The sequence below is a fragment of the Amia ocellicauda genome, chromosome 7 (assembly GCF_036373705.1).
Source record: "Amia ocellicauda isolate fAmiCal2 chromosome 7, fAmiCal2.hap1, whole genome shotgun sequence".
NCBI classification, from domain to species: Eukaryota; Metazoa; Chordata; class Actinopteri; order Amiiformes; family Amiidae; genus Amia; species Amia ocellicauda.
In genome coordinates, this window is record NC_089856.1 from 41,516,834 (window position 1) to 41,538,788 (window position 21,955).

The 21,955-nt window shown below is 39.6% G+C and overlaps 1 protein-coding gene across 14 annotated transcripts in view; it reads right to left on the reverse strand.

The window, feature by feature from the left end:
- Positions 1 to 21,955, reverse strand: part of mecom (MDS1 and EVI1 complex locus) — a 169,126-nt gene that overhangs the window by 14,855 nt on the left and 132,316 nt on the right. For 3 of the 14 annotated variants that reach the window (XM_066709694.1, XM_066709686.1, XM_066709688.1), the window contains 7 exons: positions 12,544 to 12,678; positions 6,554 to 6,656; positions 5,796 to 6,021; positions 5,236 to 5,383; positions 4,644 to 4,824; positions 1,108 to 2,461; positions 697 to 787 (listed from right to left, as the gene is read on the reverse strand). In XM_066709694.1, coding sequence (XP_066565791.1) covers positions 697 to 787; positions 1,108 to 2,461; positions 4,644 to 4,824; positions 5,236 to 5,383; positions 5,796 to 6,021; positions 6,554 to 6,656; positions 12,544 to 12,678 — 2,238 coding nt within the window. Of the gene's footprint in view, positions 1 to 696; positions 788 to 1,107; positions 2,462 to 4,643; positions 4,825 to 5,235; positions 5,384 to 5,795; positions 6,022 to 6,553; positions 6,657 to 12,543; positions 12,679 to 14,518; positions 15,188 to 21,955 lie in introns of those variants that run through there. The other 11 variants (XM_066709699.1, XM_066709695.1, XM_066709698.1 and 8 more) reach the window with 7 other exon arrangements.

The window sequence follows — 21,955 nt, forward strand, 5'->3', positions numbered from 1 at the left end:
ATGATGTGATACACAGTCTGTGCGGTTTGAGTATTTGCGCAATTGTGTCATACGATATCCTATGTGCCTGCAGTATATTTGTCTGTAAACACTGAAGAAACAAACTGAGTGATAAACTACAAAAAGCGAAATCTTCTTTTACAAAATCAAATGCCTTCTGTGATGTGTCAAAATCACACCCGACGCACCCTTTTGATTTCTCTCAAGAGCACGGAAAACAATTCCCGTCTATCCGTCTCCCTTTCTATTTATACACACACCATTACAATTAGGAGTTTAACAGAGCGCGAATTCAGTTAAACAGACACTGCCGTTGATATGTGCCTCCATATTGTGGGTGTCCGTGGGTATTACGACGGCTAAGGTGGGAGCTTCAGTTATCTTTATGACTATCCAGTGTCAAGCCTTTCTGAAAGACTGACAGCAATTAAACCGAACAGTCCCCGCTGCACAGCTCAAGTGAAGACCTGTCCAAACTGGGCTGTCACAACATATTTCAAATGGCCCCCAAAGGCCATCAAATATAACCACATCTGATCATTTCTGACCAGGCATGGAATTGCAGCATCAATTCACAAGTTCAGGGGCTTCATTTCCTATTATATCAGTGTACTGTACTAAGCCACCCTGAAAGACACGTCTAAAAGTGTCATATTTTAATCAGCCACTGACGGACGTACAAGGAGGCAAACCTACCTGAGGGTGGAAGAGGAATCCAGGCGCCGGTCTCATGTACTTGTCTTTCAGAGCTTCGAACGGATCGTTCATTTTCCTTTTCTCAACCCTGCTAATGTTAAAATTCGTTCAGTTCTTATACATGAACAGCATCAACAAATATCAGCTTTCCATGTAAAACTATATCTTTATTTGTTAGATGTACAAAATAAATCATATTAATGGGGTCAAGCTCTTTCTTTTTCTTTTTATTTCTTTTAACTTTAGCTAACTTTCCAAAGACAAGATTAAGTGATTTGAAAACCACTTTGAAAACCTCTCTGTAAGTTTTCTCGAGAGCTCTGTTTCTTATTCTATACAAAATTAAACACTAGACTAGCCCAATGCTTCAGTGCTTACAAACGCGAGTCAATGTTTTAAGATTCACATTACCTATAAATGGGATCCATAAAGAAAGGAGTAGGTCTGGCGTGTTGTAGTGATGCATCAGGGGCTTTGAGCTGATCAATATCAGCGGCTTTTTCCTCGCCAAACACATGATTTTTCCTGGACTCTTCCGTTTTAGTAGGTACAGCCCGACTCCGGCTGCCCATACTCAAGTCTAGGGGCTGGTCTGGGTTTGCTAACTGTGAAGCCCCTGGCTTTGAAGACGTGAAGGCAGCTGGTTTCTCCTCCTTGCGTTTAGTGGTGAGGTCAAAGGGTGACTCAGAGTTCCTGCTCTGGGCTTTTTTTGACTCACAGTTGGGAGACTGTGGCTCCATTTTTAAAGGTAGAGGCCTCAAGTCTCTTTCAGGGAATGGGTACATTGGTTGAGAGAAGGCTGGGAAAAAAGGCAAAGGGAACATGGAAGGATAGGGCAAGGCCCCAACTTTTTTGTCCTGCAGCCCTACAAGTCCAGTGGAGCCGAAATATTTCTCAGCAATGGAGGCTATGGCCTTTATGGAATCGTTGACCGCACCGGAGACGGCGGTTTGCTCGTCAAGGGAAGGGGGAAACAGTGAGTGATTGGGGAATTCCTTCTTCGCGCTGTTGCTAGAAGTGAGGTTTTGGGGGCTGTTCTTCTTCCCTTCCAGAGCTTTGCCGTTCTCCTTGTTTTTCTCTTTGTCGCTCTCCAGGTCACTCTCCAGGTCAGAGCCAGAGGTGGTCTCCAGGTCGCTGCCACTCGGTGTGCTGACGTCATCCAGGTCACTGCTCTCCGATTGGTCACTCATTTTAGCCAGGGGCCTCTCCTTGGAGGAGGGGTCAGTCTGAAGCTCCATTCCTCTGGATTCGGAGGCCGGCGACTGCTTGCTTAAAGACTGGAGAATATCTGGAGCCCCTGGCAGGACCTGTGGGGGTGTCAGAAGAGGGTTCTTGCTCTGCTCACTGCCTGGAGGTCCCTTCACAGGGGAGCTGGCCGGTATTAGTGGTGGCCTGTGATAAAGTCCTGATGGAAAAAGACCTGGGAAGCTGAAGGGGAAACCAGGAGCGGCAGGGAAGGTCAGTCCACCGTGATGCCTGTTGGTCCCAAAGTAGTCGGCCAATCCCGCGCTGTTGTGATTGAGGTTGCCCACCACCGTCTTGTCCAGAGTGGGCGTCCCTGGCAGCGAAATGCCTTGACCGAACAGTCCGCCAGCAGCAAAATGGTTCTTTCCTTCGCAGAACCTCCTGTGCTTGTTCAGGGAGGATGTTGTGCTGAACATTTGTCCGCAGTCTTTGCACTTAATCTGAGTCCGGCAGTCAGCGTGCATGCGCTTGTGGCGGCACAGATTTGAGAACTGAGTGTAGGACTTGTGGCACACTTCACCTGTATTCATTTAAAAAAGAGAAACAACTTTTTTAGATGCAAATATTCCCGCCTCCACCTGCCACATTAAGAAGTGCTTGTAGGCTGCTATAGGGACAGTATAACTTTCCTGATTTCATGACTGTATTTGATTCAGAGTTTTTCACAACATGGCTACTAAGCATAGTGGGTACATAATTAAAAGTGGTGATCATTATACTGCTAATTTCAGTGAAAGCACTGTGTGGGAGAGTTGAAAGGGGAATTTATCTACCACGGTTCTGACAAAGCCTACGTCCCCGCTAGTGCCGCACAAAAACATCCCTGTTCGAGATGGTTAAGATTTATTTGTGACCCAGAAAGGCCTGGCTCCTCGGGTCTATTGTCAGGCACTACAGTAAGTGTCCCTCAGATACCGTTCTTCCGCAGTTTCTTGGGAAAGCATCTGCTGCCTCGCCTTGTTATTGACTATGGTATTGTATCATTGCCACTCATCATTTTCACATCAAACGCTTCCAGCAGAAAGCATTGTGTGTTCAGCGGCATTTCTCGAGATTTGAGAAAGACTGACAGATTTTACAATGGCTCTATTTTAAGCCTGAGAAGGAAACTGAATTGAATGTATCCTATCCTGCAGTGTGAGTTCCCAGGGATTGCAATCACGTCCTCTGTTTCCCCTCACCCCACGGCTTTCCTGCACTTGAGGATCTCTGACCTTGATAGGGATGACTTGTGTTTGTCATTAGAAAGGACACTTATTTTTGTTTAAATATCCACAGCCTATGTCTCTGTACCTGTTTAATATCCTATAATAAAGCATTGTCTTGATATTTTTATTGATTACTTTATGGCCAATCTGAGTTATTAATATATTGATTGTCCGCAATGGTTTTCATGAATCCCAAATTAGTTAGTCAAATCAGGACTCCTCCTCTATTAAGACTATTCAATAGTGTCGAAAGCCCTATTTCAATACGGAAAATCATAATTTTTTCCCTCTCAATCTTTGCTTTCTTTCGGCTTTTTTACAGTGGAAGGAAAATATGTGAAATAATCATGTTTTCAACAGCACAGTTTGGCACTTGGCAGTTGTTTCAGCAAGGCCCTTACAGTAACAAACTATCGCTGAAATCCATAAAATGTTATAGTAAACAAAACAAAATAACTGGATTTAGCACTGAAAAGAAAAACACATTAACATGATCAGACATTATAAAAACATTTCATCAAGCAATTACACTGTGCATTGCTATGCTTGTAACTATTCAAGAGGAACATTGCTCAAGTTGAAATGTCCTCAATAAATCCACATACTGAAACAATACTAGCTTAGCTGTTGCTGATTTTTATACTTTTGAACACAATCACTTGGACTCAACCCCCCCGGACACACACACGTGCTCAGACACACACGCAACCCTCTCTCGAACGCACACTATTAGACCATCTGAACTTGAGTGTGTTCTGTCCTGCAAATTTCTCAAAATACAGTAATTAGCTGGTAGTTTAGGTTGCATATTTTCTGCTGATTACCACAAATTAAGTACTATTTTGAATATAGTCGGCCCATTACTGCATGTGGTTTCTATTTGCGGGGGTTGGCATTTTGTGAAGTAAGGGGGTAATTACCTTTGTGTCGGTGAGGGTCTGAATTAAGTCGGGGCGGTATACTGTAATGCAAGACAGTTACGGAGAATAGGAAAGTGTGGTGATTCGGTGTGTGTGTGGCCCTGCTCTGACAGAAATACCTATCAGCTTCAGGTGATCAAATACAGAATGCTGATGTTTAACAAATTATATGTGTATTCCCTGGGTATTTCTTTGATTAATGGGTTTACTTCAAATAATTGCTCCATGATTTCTTATCCATGTTGCATTTTCAAGCATGTTTTTGCTTCGGGGCAACTTTTTGATATTTTCAGAACGGAAACACTCAAGAAATCTATAGCCTGCTAAATAAAAACAAAGTCCTGTTTTTCCTTTGCAGTTCTCTATAAAGCACAGTCACTCAAACATATAAAAGTGCTTGGATTTATGAAATCTGTAAATCCTAGCTGTACAATGAAATAAAATGGAAATTGTGATGGATTTCAACGCAGCCAAATAACACATTTTCACCTATAGAAAACACCTATCAATCACGCATCAACAACAGGGGCATGTCTGTGCTAAGAAAAGGACTAGAAAAAGTAATGAGACTTACATATGAAGGGTCTTAGAGACTTACATATGAAGGGTTTGACACTACTGTGGATATGCTTGTGCTGCTTCAGCCCAGAAGACGTGGCAAAAGTCTTCCCACAGTCTGGACAAGCATGGGCCCGTGCCCCCACGTGCTGAGAGCGAATGTGTCTCTGGAGGTTACTGGGGTCTGTGAACACCTGCTGAGGAAGAAGGAGAGGCGTAAAGAAGCTGGGAAGCGCAGGGCGGGGAGACGCAGTCAGCGGGCCTCGGCGAGCGTTTAGGAAAGAACAAAAGTCCAGCTCTGCCCAGCTTCGTCTGCAAAGGACTGAGCTGAGCTACAACAATGAAGAGCTTAGAGTTTCACATAGGAGGCAGGGGCAGACAGTCACACAGAGACCGTGCAACCTGTGACTGTTTATATTGCAGCGTTTAGAACAATTGAGAATAATCGCCGATAATTACGAACACAAGCCGCAGTCGGTCATTGAGTCTAGCACGTAGGGTAAAAAACTTAGGGTTGGGGCTAATTCAGGGAGGTTTTGTAAATAATTCAGCTCAGAAATAAAGGAATAAAGGAATGCTGCCCTTTTCGGCAAAAGTCTTCACTGTACCTTTGAACAGTTCTCACATTCGTAGTGCTTTCCACTGTCGTGTGACATCTGATGGCGGATCAGATTGGACTTCCAGTTGAAAGCTTTAGGACACTGGTCACACTTGTACTCGCGTTCCTCCGAGTGCGTCAGAATGTGTCTCTCCAAGCTGTTTAAGACAGAAACATACAAATCATACATATTAACCACTGATTCATTAAAAAAACAGGACAATCACGCCATTATTTGTCGCCACCAACGCAACGTTTCCCCCCTGCTCATACAGATTTTATTTTTTATATCTACAGCTCACTGCAATAATATAAGCAACAGAAAAGAGAGAGGGAAAAAACCAAAAAACTATTTGACTAAAATTGAAAGTTTCAACACCTAAATGATGCTTTTACTTCAACCTAAACACAAACCTCGCCTTGGAAGAACAAACAATCAAACAAACAAGCGAACGAGTGGAGCTGGGCGGGTGTTACACTGAACAGCACTGTGCTGATTGGGAAAGAGTTCATATGCGTTAGTGCACAATAGGCCAGAGAGCCAAGCTGTGCCTGTGAGGGTCCTCTAACCTCTGGGCATCTGGAAACACTTGGTCACACTCCTTGCACTCCTGCGGATGGTGCAGATCGTGGAGATCGTGGAGGTCAGACTCGCTGCCCGTCTTGTGTTGAAGCCCCTCGTCCACCATGGAGAAGGCCGAGTGCGGAGTGCTACAGGGGTACTTCTGGTGATCCAACAGCTCTGTCTTGGACTCAAAGTGCTGGTCACAGTCCTCACAACGGTACTGGCGCTCCTCTGAATGCCACAGCGGGAAAGAAGGGGGAGAAACTTGGTATGAAACACTCCCTGTGAGCAGAGAGGGAGCAAAACCCATTCACAGCAAAACGTGTGATGAGAGATCATGGCTTTGAGTTACCCGGAGGCTGAATTTTAAATATTACAGTGTGCATTTTTCTCTATTGATCATAATTCTCTGTTTTTTTTGTATACACTTTCGTTTAATTAATATTTCTGTCACTGCTGTGTTTTGCAAAGCAGGCAAATCAATATGGATGTAATTATCAGCTCACTCCAGATTGTACTGTTGTTTTTTTTGCTCTGGTTTTTGTCATCCTACAAATAATTAAAAACAATGTTTAATAATAATAATAATAATAATAATAATAATAATAATAATAATAATCAAAAAACACATCCATCACATTTTAATTTGTCATTTCTTATCTGTTCTCTTTGCAGTGTTTGTACTTAAGTATCAAGATTACTTTAACATTGGGTGCAAATCTCCCAGCAAAGCCGATCTGTATTAAGAGGGCATTTTTCTCACCGTGTATATCTGGTGCCATCGCCTGACATGAATAATTGTCCGCCTTCATAAACAGTAGCAGCTCCTCTCCTGGGTCAATGTCTCGTGTAACTTTATAAAATATCTGAAAGCAAACATAACATTAATAATCTTAAATAATTTGACAAATAATGTATCCCCCACCCTCTTTTTAATACACCGATATGCAAATTATTTCAGTGGAATTTAACAGCAGATGCAAATTCTCTTCGGAGAAGGACAGTGGCATTACAAAAACAGAAGTAGAATAAGTGCAATGTTTACTTTGCTCCAGCAGATGGCTCTTAACCAGACACCGAATTTTCTGGTTTTAATGAGTCTAGAAATGCCTTTTCCCCCTGTGACTGATTTTCAAACTTAAAATAATTCCCAAGAAGTGGCAACAGTGTGTCTGGAAGAACATTCCAAAAGATCAGGTTCAGTTAAGTGAGGTTTTGTAGAAGTTAGCCATTTTGATCAATTCTGTCTGTTTATAATCTCCCTTCTCATCAGTCTTTGGTTGGTAAGGTATTAAACACTAGATAATGTAAGTTCAGGTTATGATAAACAACATAATTCTTTTCATTCAATCAGTATATACCTGAACTTCCCTTAGTACATAGACACAGTTGCAAATGATTGCATAGTTCTGGAAATGAGTCAATGAGTGTTTACACAGTTTCTAGTCAGTTTTCTTAGAAGATTCTGTGTCATGCTTCAAGTTGAAAAACAAAAATGGTTAGGTGTGAGGTGGAGTGATTCATGACAAGAATAAATATCCATTTCCGTTCTCATCAATGTTGTCATATTTTAACAGTCAGGAAATAAGATGGAATATTTGCATAGTGAGCGCAGCAGTCGCCGATAGGAGAAGAAAATGTTACTGGGGAACATTAGGGCTAATGAGCACTAATAAAAAAATCCACCCATGCACTGCGGTTTCTCTTGAAAAACTCCAAAAAGGCAAGATGCAGTAATGTAACTACAAACAGACCCCAGAGAAAAATGAACGGCAACATGCAGTAACATTAAGAAAAGTAGTAAAATGTGTGTGAAAGATGTTGCCTCGGTGTAGAAAGATGATAGATTCATACTGTCTCGGGGGGGAAGTTAAATCTGGCTTCATGAAGCTGGGGGGCTCCATATAAACCAGTCTTATAAAGTGCTTTGTAGCATTAAAACATGCCATTTATTCTGGCTTTGTGAAACCAAGTTACCTTTTTTAATGAACACTTTAGTTAGCTATCACTACTACAAAACAGTAATGTAGACCTATAGAAAAACAATGAATACACCTGGAGAAGAGTCTTCGTAGTACATTGATAGATTTCAGTTCCTTAATTCAATGTTTATAGACATACGGATAAAGAATTATTCGGACAACTTAATGTTAAGTTCCCCACCTGAAAATGTGCACCCTATACTGACATTCCCTGGCTCCCTTCAGCACAGCAAAGCACTGAGAGGTCTCTCAAATGAAACAACTGCACAGGGGTTGCTAGTAAGGTACTGCGATCTTTGTACTTCCCTTACAAACACAATAGTATTCTCCAAACAATTTAAAGCACATTATTTTTGGCACCGCTCAGAAGGTTTAACTTATTAGCTTCCTTTCCAGCAGTTAGTTGACATTTGGATTGTGACATATTAGAATTTTGTCCGTGGCTTCTCGGAAACCCAGAGGTTAAAGAGACATTACCCTTGAAGATAGTTAAAATCACATTTCAATGCCTGGTCCATTACATCATGCAAGAGGGAACAAAATGCCCTGGTTATTACAATCGTGGGGATAAATTTGTGCCCTATTGTTTAACAAAGAATGCAGGGAACTGAGATTTAACCGTTTGTTGTATGAGAACCAAATATTGACCTATTTCCTGCTGATTGTAGATTTCTTTCACCCCCCAACCCCATGGTTTTTCAAAAATAATATTAAGTGTTTCACACAATAGCAAAATGTTGAAAACAAAGTTGGAGGATTTCTGTTTGCATGTCGCAGGAAACTGATACCAGCTAAAGTCTACTATTGTTGTGCTATTCTGTGAACTGATCCAACATGGGATTGCAGCCACTGGAAGTAGAGGAAGCAAAGTTGGGCTCTCTGTTATTATTGTCTTAGCTAAATGTGTATTCCTCTACAAAAACACTGTGTTCCTATGAAGGATGGGGTTTGCTTTTCCTCCTGACAGCTCTCCTGTGTCTTTGCGTTTTTTGTCCTGCGGTAAATCACGCTCAATGAGGTATCCTGCAAATTAACTGCACAAGAGGATGCAAGGACTGAACACAAGCCAGTTTAACATTGTGTTTTAAAAGATGAAGATGTAATTGCAGTTCACTCTGCATATTCTCTTCAAAAACTAAACTTAGAAAATGACAGAAACAGACATTAATTGTACAAACTAATTTACTAGCCTCTTGTATTTGTAATCAACAATAAAGCAACAGTATAAAGGTTGCCCACACTACAGCCATTGTTAGTCAATCAGGTGTATATGGACTAAGCCGAGAGCAATATTAAGTGCTGAGATTTACATCGTGTCATATTGTTTGCCTCTACTGATCTCCCACAGCTGCAGGTCTTTTAAATAGATGTCTGTTTGGTTGCCCTCAGGGACATCCATCGCTGGGATTTCTGAGCCCCACGGTAGTTGAATTCAACCTGACACAGGGATAGTGATGGCATCTTAAGTAACAGCAGGATCTCCCAACGCTGACAGGATGTTCTAAACATCCTAATGACAGAGCCCCTGCAATAACCTCCACTCACACCTTATCTCTGGTAACGGAGTGCTCTTCAAATGACGATGGAGCGCTGTGAGGATCCCCAAGGCTGTTTTGGGTGAAGGATAGTCTTCTCCGCTTCGCTTTGTTGTCTAAAGATAGATTTTTTTCTCCCCATTGCTCATTAAGGATTTGTTGCTTATATTTTCCTCTATAAAGGTCTGGCAATTCCATCCAAAAAAAAATAAGACATGAGAAAATGCCACTTGCTTGCTGGAAGAATTTTCTGCTCGTTTCTGGAGTTTGTAAAACTTTGCAAATTGGCCTCGTACAAATTGCAGTTTGGTTTAGCCTAATCTGAGCTATTGAAATCATCCAGCATCACAGTTTTTTAAGCTAGCTAAAAGATATCAGTCACCAGAACAAATAAGAAAAGTAGCCTCTCCCGCAACACACCCTGTGCTGTGTTTACAGTGGATGTCACTCTTGTTAAAAAGGTTACTCATTGACAATAAAACCATCAGTTCATCTCCTTTTATTGAGGGGGTGCTCCACAGATTAAGTATTGAAAATTAGAGAACTATTTTCAAAGCAGTTATTATTCACTGGTGGAGTTTTTTCTTTTTTCTTGATAGAATTACATCTTTAGGATTAATGCATTAATGCAAAAAAAAAAAAACCTAAACAAAAAAAGCTGATTTGCAGCTCCTTTGATGTACATTTCAACTGTAGTAACAGAAGCGTGAAGTGCTGGGTTTGAACTCTCTCCATACCTTTCATTCAGCTTTCAAAATCTCACCTTTTCATGTATCATGTGGAACGATACAACCCTGCAACGCAACCCTAACCAATTCCTGAACCTCTCTTGTTTGCAAAAGGTCCCAAACCAAAACAGTAGACACCCCTTTGTTATCATATCATTTTTGTTTTTACATTTTCAGTCTCTTGTAAATACCGTTAAGCACATCTGATAATCATCAAATATGTTAAGGTCTTATCTGGTGCATTTCACCTACAGCTGTTTAAAGACTTTTACTCCCCAGGCCTACCTCACACTTTGCAATCTAAAACTTTCTTCTTTGCAGGAACAAGAGCTTTGCAACCAACCGCACCCTGTCCAGGTAAAGAACCGTGTTTGCTTTAGAATTATACAGGTAAGTTCTTGTAATGAGGTGAAAGAGATCCCCAATGATCAAGTGTCTCTCTCCATTTCTCAGTCTTGCGTATCACCTCCTACAATAAGGGTGCTCATTAGCTGATGAGAAGGTCCTATTCACAAGTTGGCAGGAAATCATCAGCCCAGAAAGTCCAATAACCGCAGTAGTTCAGGCCTCTTCAGTCGGTCCTTTAAGGTTTCTAGTGTTTAACACTGCCTTCTCATTCTACAGGCCTCGTCTTCTCTCCTTCCACAATTAGACTCACCCTGGCTTTCTCTGCCAAAACTTATTTTGCAATAATGCCCAAGAAAGGATTATTTTTCAGAAAATTAGACCCCTGAGCAGCTTGTGCAAAATTACTTGACTGTGCCTCACATGCTGTTCCGAGTTTCTAATTACATTATTATTAGTGCATCCCCCAAACAACAGCCAACTAATGTTAAGCAAACATTCAAATAAAGACCTTTTTACAGAGTGCATTCTGGTCTCTGTATTCGGGGTGATTGTTTACATTTGGCAAGTTCAGTAAAAAGAGACGATGTGTCTCCCACTGAAGGAAAGTGAAAAAGACCACAGCTTGTGCAATGTAAAGATAGACTCTTTACTTCAGAGATTTCTGTTTATGAGACCAGAGCAGAATGGGGCCAAAAATGAAACAGGCTACGTCATACGTTTCCTCAATAAATACAGCATTTAACTTTTTTTTTCTATAACTATATATAGTATACTGTTCAGCTTATTTAAAAATGTTAATATTGAAGAACACATTTATTTTATGCCTTAATTCAAGTATAACTTGAATAAAAAGTATTTAATGGACACAGAACTGTATTTCTATATAAATACTGTGCTTCCACATTTATGCTGGGAAAATTTAATTCATTCAAGTAGATCTAAGGTCTGAAAATGTTAATAAAAAATGCAAACGATATTTAAACAATTTTGGCAGAATAGATTGATGTCTGCATTTGATCATACAGTATCACTATATATTAACATTATATATTTTAAATTATAAATAATCATCATCATCATCATTATTTATTATCAGATGCCTTTATCAATGGTGAGTTTTCACAATAAACATTTGAAGAGCATTACAAAGTATATCAAATAAAATAAAGTGATTAATACAGTAAAATACAAATACCATAATATAAATTGCAGACCTTCCATCATATAATTATGCCAACACCCAAGATGTATTATTAAACCAATCAATCAACCTTTTAAACTTTCATTTTAATAGACCTGACAATTGCTTTATAGAGATAGGTTGCCATAGACCACAGCAAGTACACAGCTGAAAAGTAAACAGTTTTGCAACTGTTAAAGTATATATAATTAGTCATATTTATACCAACAATTAAATATTGGTTGTCAAGTAGCAATCCTACTTTGTTCCTTTGTTTGCATAGATCATTACATACTTCAGTTAATGTAAAAGAACTAGGGGTGAGAAGTATAGTAGCTTGTCAACCTGTCTAGACTGATTGCCTATCTAATGAACTCTTGTTCTTAATTGAGAGCCAACTAAAATGCAGTAGCATGCCATTTTCCAATTATGAGGTACTGACATGCATAAAATAAAAAAATAAAAACCCTACAACAGAATCATTACTTTAGTATTACAATCTGTCAGCCTCCTCAGATTCTCACAGATACATGTCAATTATATATTTACTGAATTTAATGAAATCTGAAAGGTTCAATGGATCACAACTTTCATCAAAAACAGACGCTAATGCAAACTCGCCTAATATTGCTCCCTCTTTCCATTTGTGTAATACATAGATAAATAGAAAAAAGAAGTCACACTCCGAAAATATGCGAATGTTTAGAATAAAATGCGTAAATGACGGTTTCAGCACCAACACGAAGATTCATAATTGAGGCCTATTGAAGGCCTTCGTGCTGAAAATGTAAAGTAATTACACGCACAATACACAAATATGCACACATTCATAACCGGGCAAAAAAAGATCTGAACAATACATTTTAACACAACACCAAACTGGGCATAAGGGTCTACTGTATCCTACTATCAAGCCTTTTCAAGCCTCGGCAGGAACTTAAAGCTTGAAAGAAAGTCATGCAAGTGTGTTCATCACATACCTGATCATTTATCTGGCATGCAACAAGATTGTGCTGATCGTAGAGCTGAGCAAACTGGATGTATTTGAGCCAGCTCCCTATATCTGGCTCGCTGGCATCCACGCAGAACTTCACATTGCCAAACTCATCCGAGATCTGGAAGAAAAGAAAATCACAGATTAGCATCAGCACAGGTTTCAGTACAGTGGAAATGAAAGATAAATTATATACCTCCCACCGCGGCTGCAATGGCCTAAATGACACACACAGACACTTGTACCATGCAATCTGCAGTGCATTGCATATATGATAAAACAATGTATGTTTGGCTTTGGTTTTACTTAACCAAACAATTGCAATTATTATTACTGAAATAGCCACACTGTTACAAAAAGAAAAGAAACCAACGTTAAAAACATAGCGGTAATTTATATCCTACGCACAGCAGCAAAAAGTAAATATTCTGGGTAAAACAAAAAACGAATAATTACTTTTTCACGCTTAAAAACATCGCTGCATCACAACAGCGTGTTATTAAAACAATTGTAACCATTATTAGCTATAATCCAATAATATTTAGTTACATTATATTATCAAACAGTCTGCAATTGTGCAAAACAAACCATTCTGCAAAACATCCTGTGAACCAACTTGGAAAACTGCGTTAAATTTCAACATCTCCCTCTACAGAGCCTTCTTCAAACTGTGTCATCTTAAAAAGGTATCTTTTTCGTGTTTTTAAATGTCTATAAGTGTACCGCAAGGGAAACGTGAAATATGTTTTTGATGATTAGTTCCTTGAAGGATTTAACACTTCAGTGCTTTAACAATATATTTAACAGCCCCTTCATAAAAATAATAATAAAAAAAATGGTTGCATCAGGCGGCATTGGATAAAAGTGCCTTATCTGTATTATTGAAAAGGTTAAAAGTCTAGTCGGTGTTTATCTGACCCTAAAACGTCCTGTAACATGCAAATCAAGTCATTTTCAAGGAGCTGGTTCAGGCCATTAACTCACAACAAACTACAAGTGCCAACTATTGCGTTTAAACAGGATCCTTACTTTTCATGCAAAGCTGTATATGTAAACTGTAACCTCACATAAAACGAAATTAATTGCGTATCTACCCCCATACGAAACGCATGCAATTCATTGTATAGCCTGCCTTGAAAAACAATAATTTCAAAAAGGCTTCAGTACGAATTGCAACGTTTTTGTAATAAATAATTAGCATTAGATCAGTAATCCCTTTTCTCCAAACTTAATAGTCGACAAAATGTTGATAATACACTGAAAATTCAATGATTTTCCCTTGATCATGAAGATGGTCTAATTGCATTGACTAAATGATAAAAGCCAATTAAAACATTGTATTATTGAAATGGTGCTAAAAGACAAACAAACCAAATTTAGAAAAGAGCGTTGAAAATTGCACTTTAAATAAAAAAATTGAAATGATCGGTGTTGGATAAATACACTGTAAAACTGAAATAAAAAATAATATTGACACTATATGTGAAAGTTAAAAACCTATAAATGAACTTTTATAACCTATACAAGCTTGCTCATTGTAACAGTTTGTACTTTATAGGCAAAACCTTTTTTTTTTTTAAGTATTGTAGTATTTGAAGTACTTTTTAATTGAAGTTATAATAGACTCAAAACGTACTTAAAATGCTCTTTGATTTGAAGACTTCAGCCGATAATGAAAACTTCGCAAATTAACAATGTTGCAATTGCCATACAACTATGTTTCACTTGCAAGAGCTGATACTTTTCATAACAAAACGAGTACAAACACATGCTTATACCGTTCATGATTAGTATCCCATTGCTTCCATACAAATCAAATAGTCTGATTTAAGGTATCCATCTATACAGCAACTTGGGGCGAGTTCTCACAATTATATTAGAATTCAATATTCCAAATGCATTCAAAAATAGTAAAAGAAGTGCAGTGACAGTGTTGAGATCATTAAGGAGCCACGGCTTACCTGGACCAATGCGCTAGATCAACACAAATCTCAATATCTGGGGGATAAATATCAATGTCCAGGAAGAGCAGACCTCCAGGTGCAAGACCCAACACTGTCGGCGCGATGATCTCGGCCGGGTTGAAAGGTAAGCGAGTCGCCAGCCTGGCAGGTCCCGGTGTCGTGACAATCCCAGTTTCAGACACGCAGCTTCGCTCAATCGCCCCCACAGCGCTGTGATTTCTCTCTCTCTCTCTCTCTCTCTCTCTCTCTCTCTCTCTCTCTCTCTCTCTCTCTCCCCTTTTCTTTCCCTCACTCTGCTCACTTTCTCCCGGACGAGCAGCCGGGTGTCTGTGAAGTCATCTCTGCAAACTCCAGCCGCTCCAGGTGTCCGGGACGAAGGAAGAGCGCTTTGATTCCCCGGACCCCCACACACACCCCCACCCCCCGCACCAACTCCAGCAGCCACAGCCCGTGTCCCCGTGTGCGTGTCCCGGCCCCGCGGCGCTGGCTGTGCGTGTCTCTTGTCCCGCACTGTCTCTTTAAGGCGCATCCGCGAGCCCATCCGCGGGGGAACGTCCGCCGCCGCGTTCGGAAGCGCGCGCCGCCGCGGCCCCCGGGAGCCTCTTAAAGGGACAGTAGCCTCGCCGGAGCGCAGGGGTCAGCGAGGGGTCGGGCCGGGGGTCTGCTGGACTGAGGGTGATGTGCGCCCCCCCCCACACACACACACGCACACCCCCACAAACACCTCGTCTTTACTGGTTTTCTTAACGCCGTCGATTACATGTTCAGATCACTTTTTTGGGGGGCTGGGGGTGGGGGTGGGGGTGGGGGTGGGCTATCTAAGTCAGCGCGCTGTTGTACTGAGAGGAAAGTGTTACAATCAGCGCTGCGAATGTTGTGTCTGTCTGTCTGTCTGTCTGTCTGGGAAGGAACCCCCAGCATTGCGTTTCATTGTCATTTGCGACATTTCTTTCGGATTCTTTACTTGGTATTCTATTGGAACACTATCACAATTAACACATTCTAAAGTGCTTATATATATATATATATATATATATATATATATATATATATATATATATATATAGTTGTAGATTCAGTTTGCAGTGACAGTACACCTGCCACACTTCACACATACAAGCTACACAACTTTACACAGGTGCTCCTGGAGCGCCAGCTCAAGACTGAAATGTGTTGCTTTGGAAATGATACATGGTGGCTGCAATATTTACAATACAGGTATTCATTATTTATTTAAATTCCGCCTTTTAGCGGATTGATAGACTCCTGGTTTTCCATATTTTCGATGAACAACGGAATTTAAAAACCAAGACCAAAAACAATAACAACCAAAAACGTGTCACCATAATTGTTATCACGTCGTTCAATGGGAGAATTAAATACAGTAAAATTAAGGATTAAGGGGAAAAAAAACCACGGAAATAAATATAGCACGATAAAAGCGTGTTGCATTCTTAATATATTACCGTAAAACGGGGGATTTCTGTAATACAGCTAATCTTAGATCCATGTCCAGAAAGTGTACGTGTTGATGTTGTATATCTCTCTGTTTTAGTAGGCACACATCTCAAATAGTGAAAAAATAATGATTGTGCGACTTTATTTTATTGCATTAAAGCACAAACACACTCTCACACACAGGAGACTACTTATAAAAAAAAGTTGATTTCTCACACTATATATATATATATATATATATATATATATATATATATATATATGCAGCCTGTGTGTGTGTGTTTCTGTATGTGTGTGACAAGATGATGATTAATTTGTCGCTCTGGCCTGCTATCTGTGACATTGAACTTCTATTTCAGATAATGTCTATTGTTTTATAAAATCGCCGAGCAAATGTAGGGAGAACAGGAAAAAAATCATTTGTAAATAACCCCAAACGCACACGGAGATTCCCACACACTCCTGGTGCTTGAGAACCGAGAGGAGAGCCCGGTTTCTGGCCATTGATTTCCTGCCCTTCCTCGCCTTGTCCATTGTTGGAACCCTTTTTAATTTAGCCATAAATTGGGGAAAGCTGGAGCTATGAGCTGTTCTATTTTCTTCCTGTCAGGATGAGGGATTTGTTTTATGATGCATTGTGTATTAAATACAAGTAATCTGGGAAAGCGATGGCCGGAGTCGTGCGGGTCTGATCGAGGGTCCTGATAGGGAGTAAAGTCCCCTCTGAAAAGGAGGAAACGTTGGAACACAAAGGTTTGGGGTATCAGTACCAGGGCAGGGTGGGTTAGGGTTAGAGGGGCAGAGCTGCGATGCCAGTCCGTCCCTGCAAGGCATGTGCAGTACCCAGCGCTTACGGTAGATGGCGTTGCGATCTGACTAAAACTTTTCGCAGCAGAGGTCCGATGCGCCTGGCAGCACACATTTCACTGTGCGCACTATCATGGTGGATATTGTTTTATTTGCATTTTCCGTGACTTTTATATAAATACACAGAGTATCTGCCAAAACCAACCTTGACTGCATATATGAGATCAATGCAAACCGCACTCGGGGTTTCGGGTGCAATGTTATAAAGTACAGCTCTGACTACATTTTACACCAAATGTTCTCTATTGTTCTATTAACTTCAAGTGTTTTTTTTTTTTTTTTTAATTAAGCGACATATGACAATAACCGGAAAAATTACGTGGTTATGACTTATAAATAAACACATAAAGAAAGAATGATTAGCACGACCTTTATTTCTAACGCGGTTGATTAATAAAGAGATACCTTATGTAAATGACATTCAGTCGCCAAATCTTCAGAGATATTTCGTGGTTTAATTTAATTCTCATTCATCCAGAATGAGAACGCATACTAAAAAAGAGTGCAATACGAATGGACACACAGGAAAGTGCTTTTAAAACAGTTCAACAAATCACAGGCTTTGTCATTTCTGCTACCTGTAATTAAACACAAATGTACTCATATGATATATACACACCACTGTGTAATAATAATAATAATAATAATAATAATAATAATAATAATAATAATTCTAGAATGTCTGAGGAAGGGGAGGCACAGTTATGGAAATGCAGGGTTGTTGTATTTCTGAAGATAATCCATGTTTGCACTTTACTGGTGTGTGTGTTTCAATAAAAAAATAATGGACATATAATTACAACTAGTCACATGTAATGAATTAAATAGTGCCAGATTTAAAAGCTTTACAAACTGAAATGACTGATCATATTCAATTTAGTATGCCCATCAAGTTTACTAGCTCTTTGTGTTTTTAACTTGCTGACAGGTATTGGACTGCTTGTAAAAGTCAGTTAATTAGACTATTCCGTGTCATTTGCAAGACCATGCAGGGTTTTATTTTATGAATCAAATACTGGTGGCATTGTGTCAGCAGCACGGCTGTCTTTTGGTCACAAAAACACTATTTAACACACGTCTAACAAGTGGTTTGCCCATTCAGAACTGGCTGTATTGATATAAAAAAACACCCTTTGTTCTTTTAGACTAAAACTCTGTTTGACAAAACTAGTGATGACACTTTATTTTTACATAGATTTTAAAATGTTGCATATACAATTATAAAACATACAAAACAAGAATAAACTGATGTGTTTCTGGGATGCAACTTTTTTTTCACAAAAATGTTTAGAGTCCCTTTGTCACATCTTTTGCTTATAAAAAGGTTAATACATGAGAAGTCATTGCCGTTGTTTCTCAGTCTATTTCAGCACCATGAAGGCACACTTCTCTGGCACTGGAAAATAATACCGTACTTGCTCCATTAGTCTGTAGTGTTTATGTATTACACATAATATTGGACAAATTGAATTCCATATTGCTGTACCATAGCAGACAAAGTGGGGGTGGGGAACCATCTGCTTTGATTGTGAGAATCTGACAGGGTTTGCTAGTGTATAATTAATGTATCGGAGAAATTATAATTCCCTATTTAGTGACTTAATTGTATTTTCAGAGAGCGTTTGTCTAAAAGTTGAAAATGTTTAAACTGCCAGCGCTGGGTTTGTTTATTTACAATAAGTCAGTATATTAGTAAATGCATTAAGGAATTAGAGCCCTCCTCGGTTAGAAATTCCCAGCTGGGTGAAAGATGATGCCTTTTTAAGACGTCAGCCCCACAGTCGTCCCTGAAGTTGAGAAAAGTACAGTTCCAGAGGCTTACTAATGGAAACCCTATGCGTAAGGTGCATTCCAACACATATCACAGCCAAATCCACATGAAATACTTTCAGGATCCATCGAAAAAGACCTCCTATGGACCTAAACTCAAAATTCAAATACTTTTAAATCTTTTTCATAAAAGGCACCACCATTCATCTATAATAAAGACTTACAGTGTCTATACATCTTATTGACATATACAGTGTGCCCCTAAGTATCTCAAGGAGGTCTGCAACATTAATAATATTCACTATTACGGTTATTAACATTATATTAGAAACGGCACTATTTATCTTCTAGTGTAATTACTAAGAGAAACTACACTCCTTTATTTCAATATTTTAAGCACGGAGAAAGTAAAACATGACTTCTGACTCGCACTTACATTTTTCACAAAGCGTAAAACCCCATTTATTTTAATTGAGAGCCCTCTTGTGATCAAAAGCAGTACATTTCAATTGTGAAATTAATTTTGTGGCGTCGGAGAGGATGTTTCTCTTCCAAGAGACGTTTTGAACTGGTTACAGTCAATTGACTTTTAAAAAATTCACTGTCAGATGGATGAAAAACCTTTCTGCCACAAAACAGACTTACAAAACAACAACCTGTCACTATGTTAGGTTACTAATCATAGTCTCAATTGTATTACTTTATAGATATATGTACTTTTATTTTTATTTTTTAGTAAAGCTGATAAAAACACAAAACAGATCTCAAGAGATTTTCTTTTCCTTCACAGTTTTACCTGTAATTCCTTCTTTCAAGGATTATGATTGTTAAAAGGAGTGCATGTAAAAAAAAAACATTCTGAGCATTGCATTAATACTTGGCAGGGCTTACAAGCGAAAAAGCCAACTTGCAGCACACAGAACTGGCATTGATCTCATCGGGGGCAGGCGGGATGTCTTGTAGGCTTCGTAATGAGTGCGTGGCGGGAGCATGTGGAGCTAAAAGTTCCAGGGGTGCACGCAGACCTCATTTCCCAAAATCTCCGACTTCGGGGGAGCCTTCTGCTGGCCAATTACCGTTAAAGGAGAGGGGAGGAAATGAAAGGGGAAAAATGTAAATAAAAAATTTCCTTGGTCTGGAAATAGGCCCAAGCGAAAGCGTGTTAATCTCCACCTCAGTAATTTGGTTCTCCAGGAGAAGACAGAAGCCCTGCTGCTGTGCCCTGCACTTCATAAATCACATCTTTATGTGGACAAGGTCGGAGCACCTAACAGCTCAGACATGGGCCCTTCCAGAGGCTGTTGCGCACTAAGGCATGTTTATTCTCCAGCACAGATCTCTGAGGAGTAGTCCAGCACACTTCTAATTACTTTTGATTATTTTCATTTGCTAGGGTCAGCCAGGCATTCCGGGAGAGGGCTGATTTCCTACAAATTCTGTTGCCTTTGAGGAAAGGCGCTGTGTGTTTTCAGAATTAGCACCCCATTATTTTATCTTCTGCTCTGTCTTAGGTTTTTTTTTTTGGTCTGACAGACATTCAAGGTCACGCAATGCCCTTGGATCATACTCAGAGTGTATTTTTCATTAGTTAGCCATAAAGCCAACCGATCGATTAAGAAACTGTGGGAAAAACTTACCTAAAACTTGGAATTCTCAGGAAGAGAATTCAAAATAAGGAAGTTAAATGAAACTGAGGCACTGTAATCGCTCGGTTTAATTCTGACAACTGAACAATGGGCTTCGTTAATTTCAGCAGAATTAAAAAAGAAATATAAGCTAGGAGAGGGAGGGGTACTTAACCACAGCGATATCTGCTAAAAATCCATTTCCTTCTCAATTTCTTTTCTCAAACGCGAAAGTATTATGTAGTCAACAACCACTTTAAATACATGTTGAAAGAATTTGAGCTGAAGGGGGATTTATAGTGTAAGTGACTAGGTAAAGGCTGTAATCATCACAAATACTTCCTCTGAACATTTTTTGTACACTAGGCACAGTGTATGTAGGCCACGGGGTGCGATAAAGTGTGCGGCGGAGTCAAAGGTAAAGTTTTTAAAACATAAATTTTGCAGGGGAAAGCGAACGCACGCTGAAACCCGAAGAACCTGGAGGAAAGTTAAACAACTGAACAGAATAAGACCATTCTGCAATTAGCCCGTGTTGTTCGGCACTGCTGAGAGAACAAATTGTTTCTGAAATGGCCTTAGATATCATCTTTAAAAGACCTTTTTATGTAGAAAAAGATGGAATACGACATATCTGAGATCTAAGGCACTGGTGTTGCACATCCGTTTTATTTATTGAGCTGTCCGATGCATGTTTGAAGTGGAGTATACTTGATACAGCAAAGCCAGGCATTTTATGTACCATATTAAATCGAAAGCATAATATTTAATGTGCAGGAGATATGTGACATAACTATTTTCTTTGTTAGGACCTTCTTCTCACTTCAGGGCCTCTCGTTTAGAAAGGGCAGGAAAGCCCGACTGCTGATAGTGTTACCACTCACGCTAAAGAAAACACATTTCAGGAGACGGGGTGACTGCTCACATGTGAAGGCATTGGGATCAGTAATGGCCTCACACTTATCTGTTATAAGAACCAGGAAGTGTACTTGTTGCAGGAGTAACCATTTGAAAGATTTTTGTAGCCTTAAAAAAACAACAACATATATACTCCTTTTCTTGTATTACTTTTAATAATGTCCAATTTAACAAGTGACTGAGAATGGAGATGCTTCCACGTTGAAAAGACGAATCCTTGCGGTTATTCACACATCTTCAAATTAAACCTGGCCCCATACAACATAAATGCAGTGGATTACAGACTGGCTTTCCTCTGAATTAGAAGAAAATGAAAATCTGCTCTCGCCAGTTCTATGACCGATTCATTTCAAACAATTGAAAGGGAGCATAAAAGCATGGCCTGGCCAAACACTGCTTTCTAAGGATCTAAATCTAATGAGAATTTGCCAGAGTGGTGACTTGTGAAGTTGAAACAGCTAAAGTGCAAACACAAATGAAAAAAAAAAAGAGAAAAAGCCTTTATTTTTTTTTCTCAAATCCCACAGACTCCCCTAGTGGCTACTACTGCACAGGGAAGAAATTAATTTCAAAACCAGACCCGAACATAGTTGTGCTGTGCTGAATATGTACACCTATGTAAACGTTTTTTCGAGGAAGTTGTATTTTTTTAGGCTACAGTTCTCTACAGTGTGGAGACGACTATATTAAAAAGCAGCCGAGCAACCAAAATCCCCAGATGAAGAGAGTTAAGTTAATGTCTCAGTCTATAAAAAGATACCGGTGATGCAAAAGACCTGAAAAGCGATGGCAATTG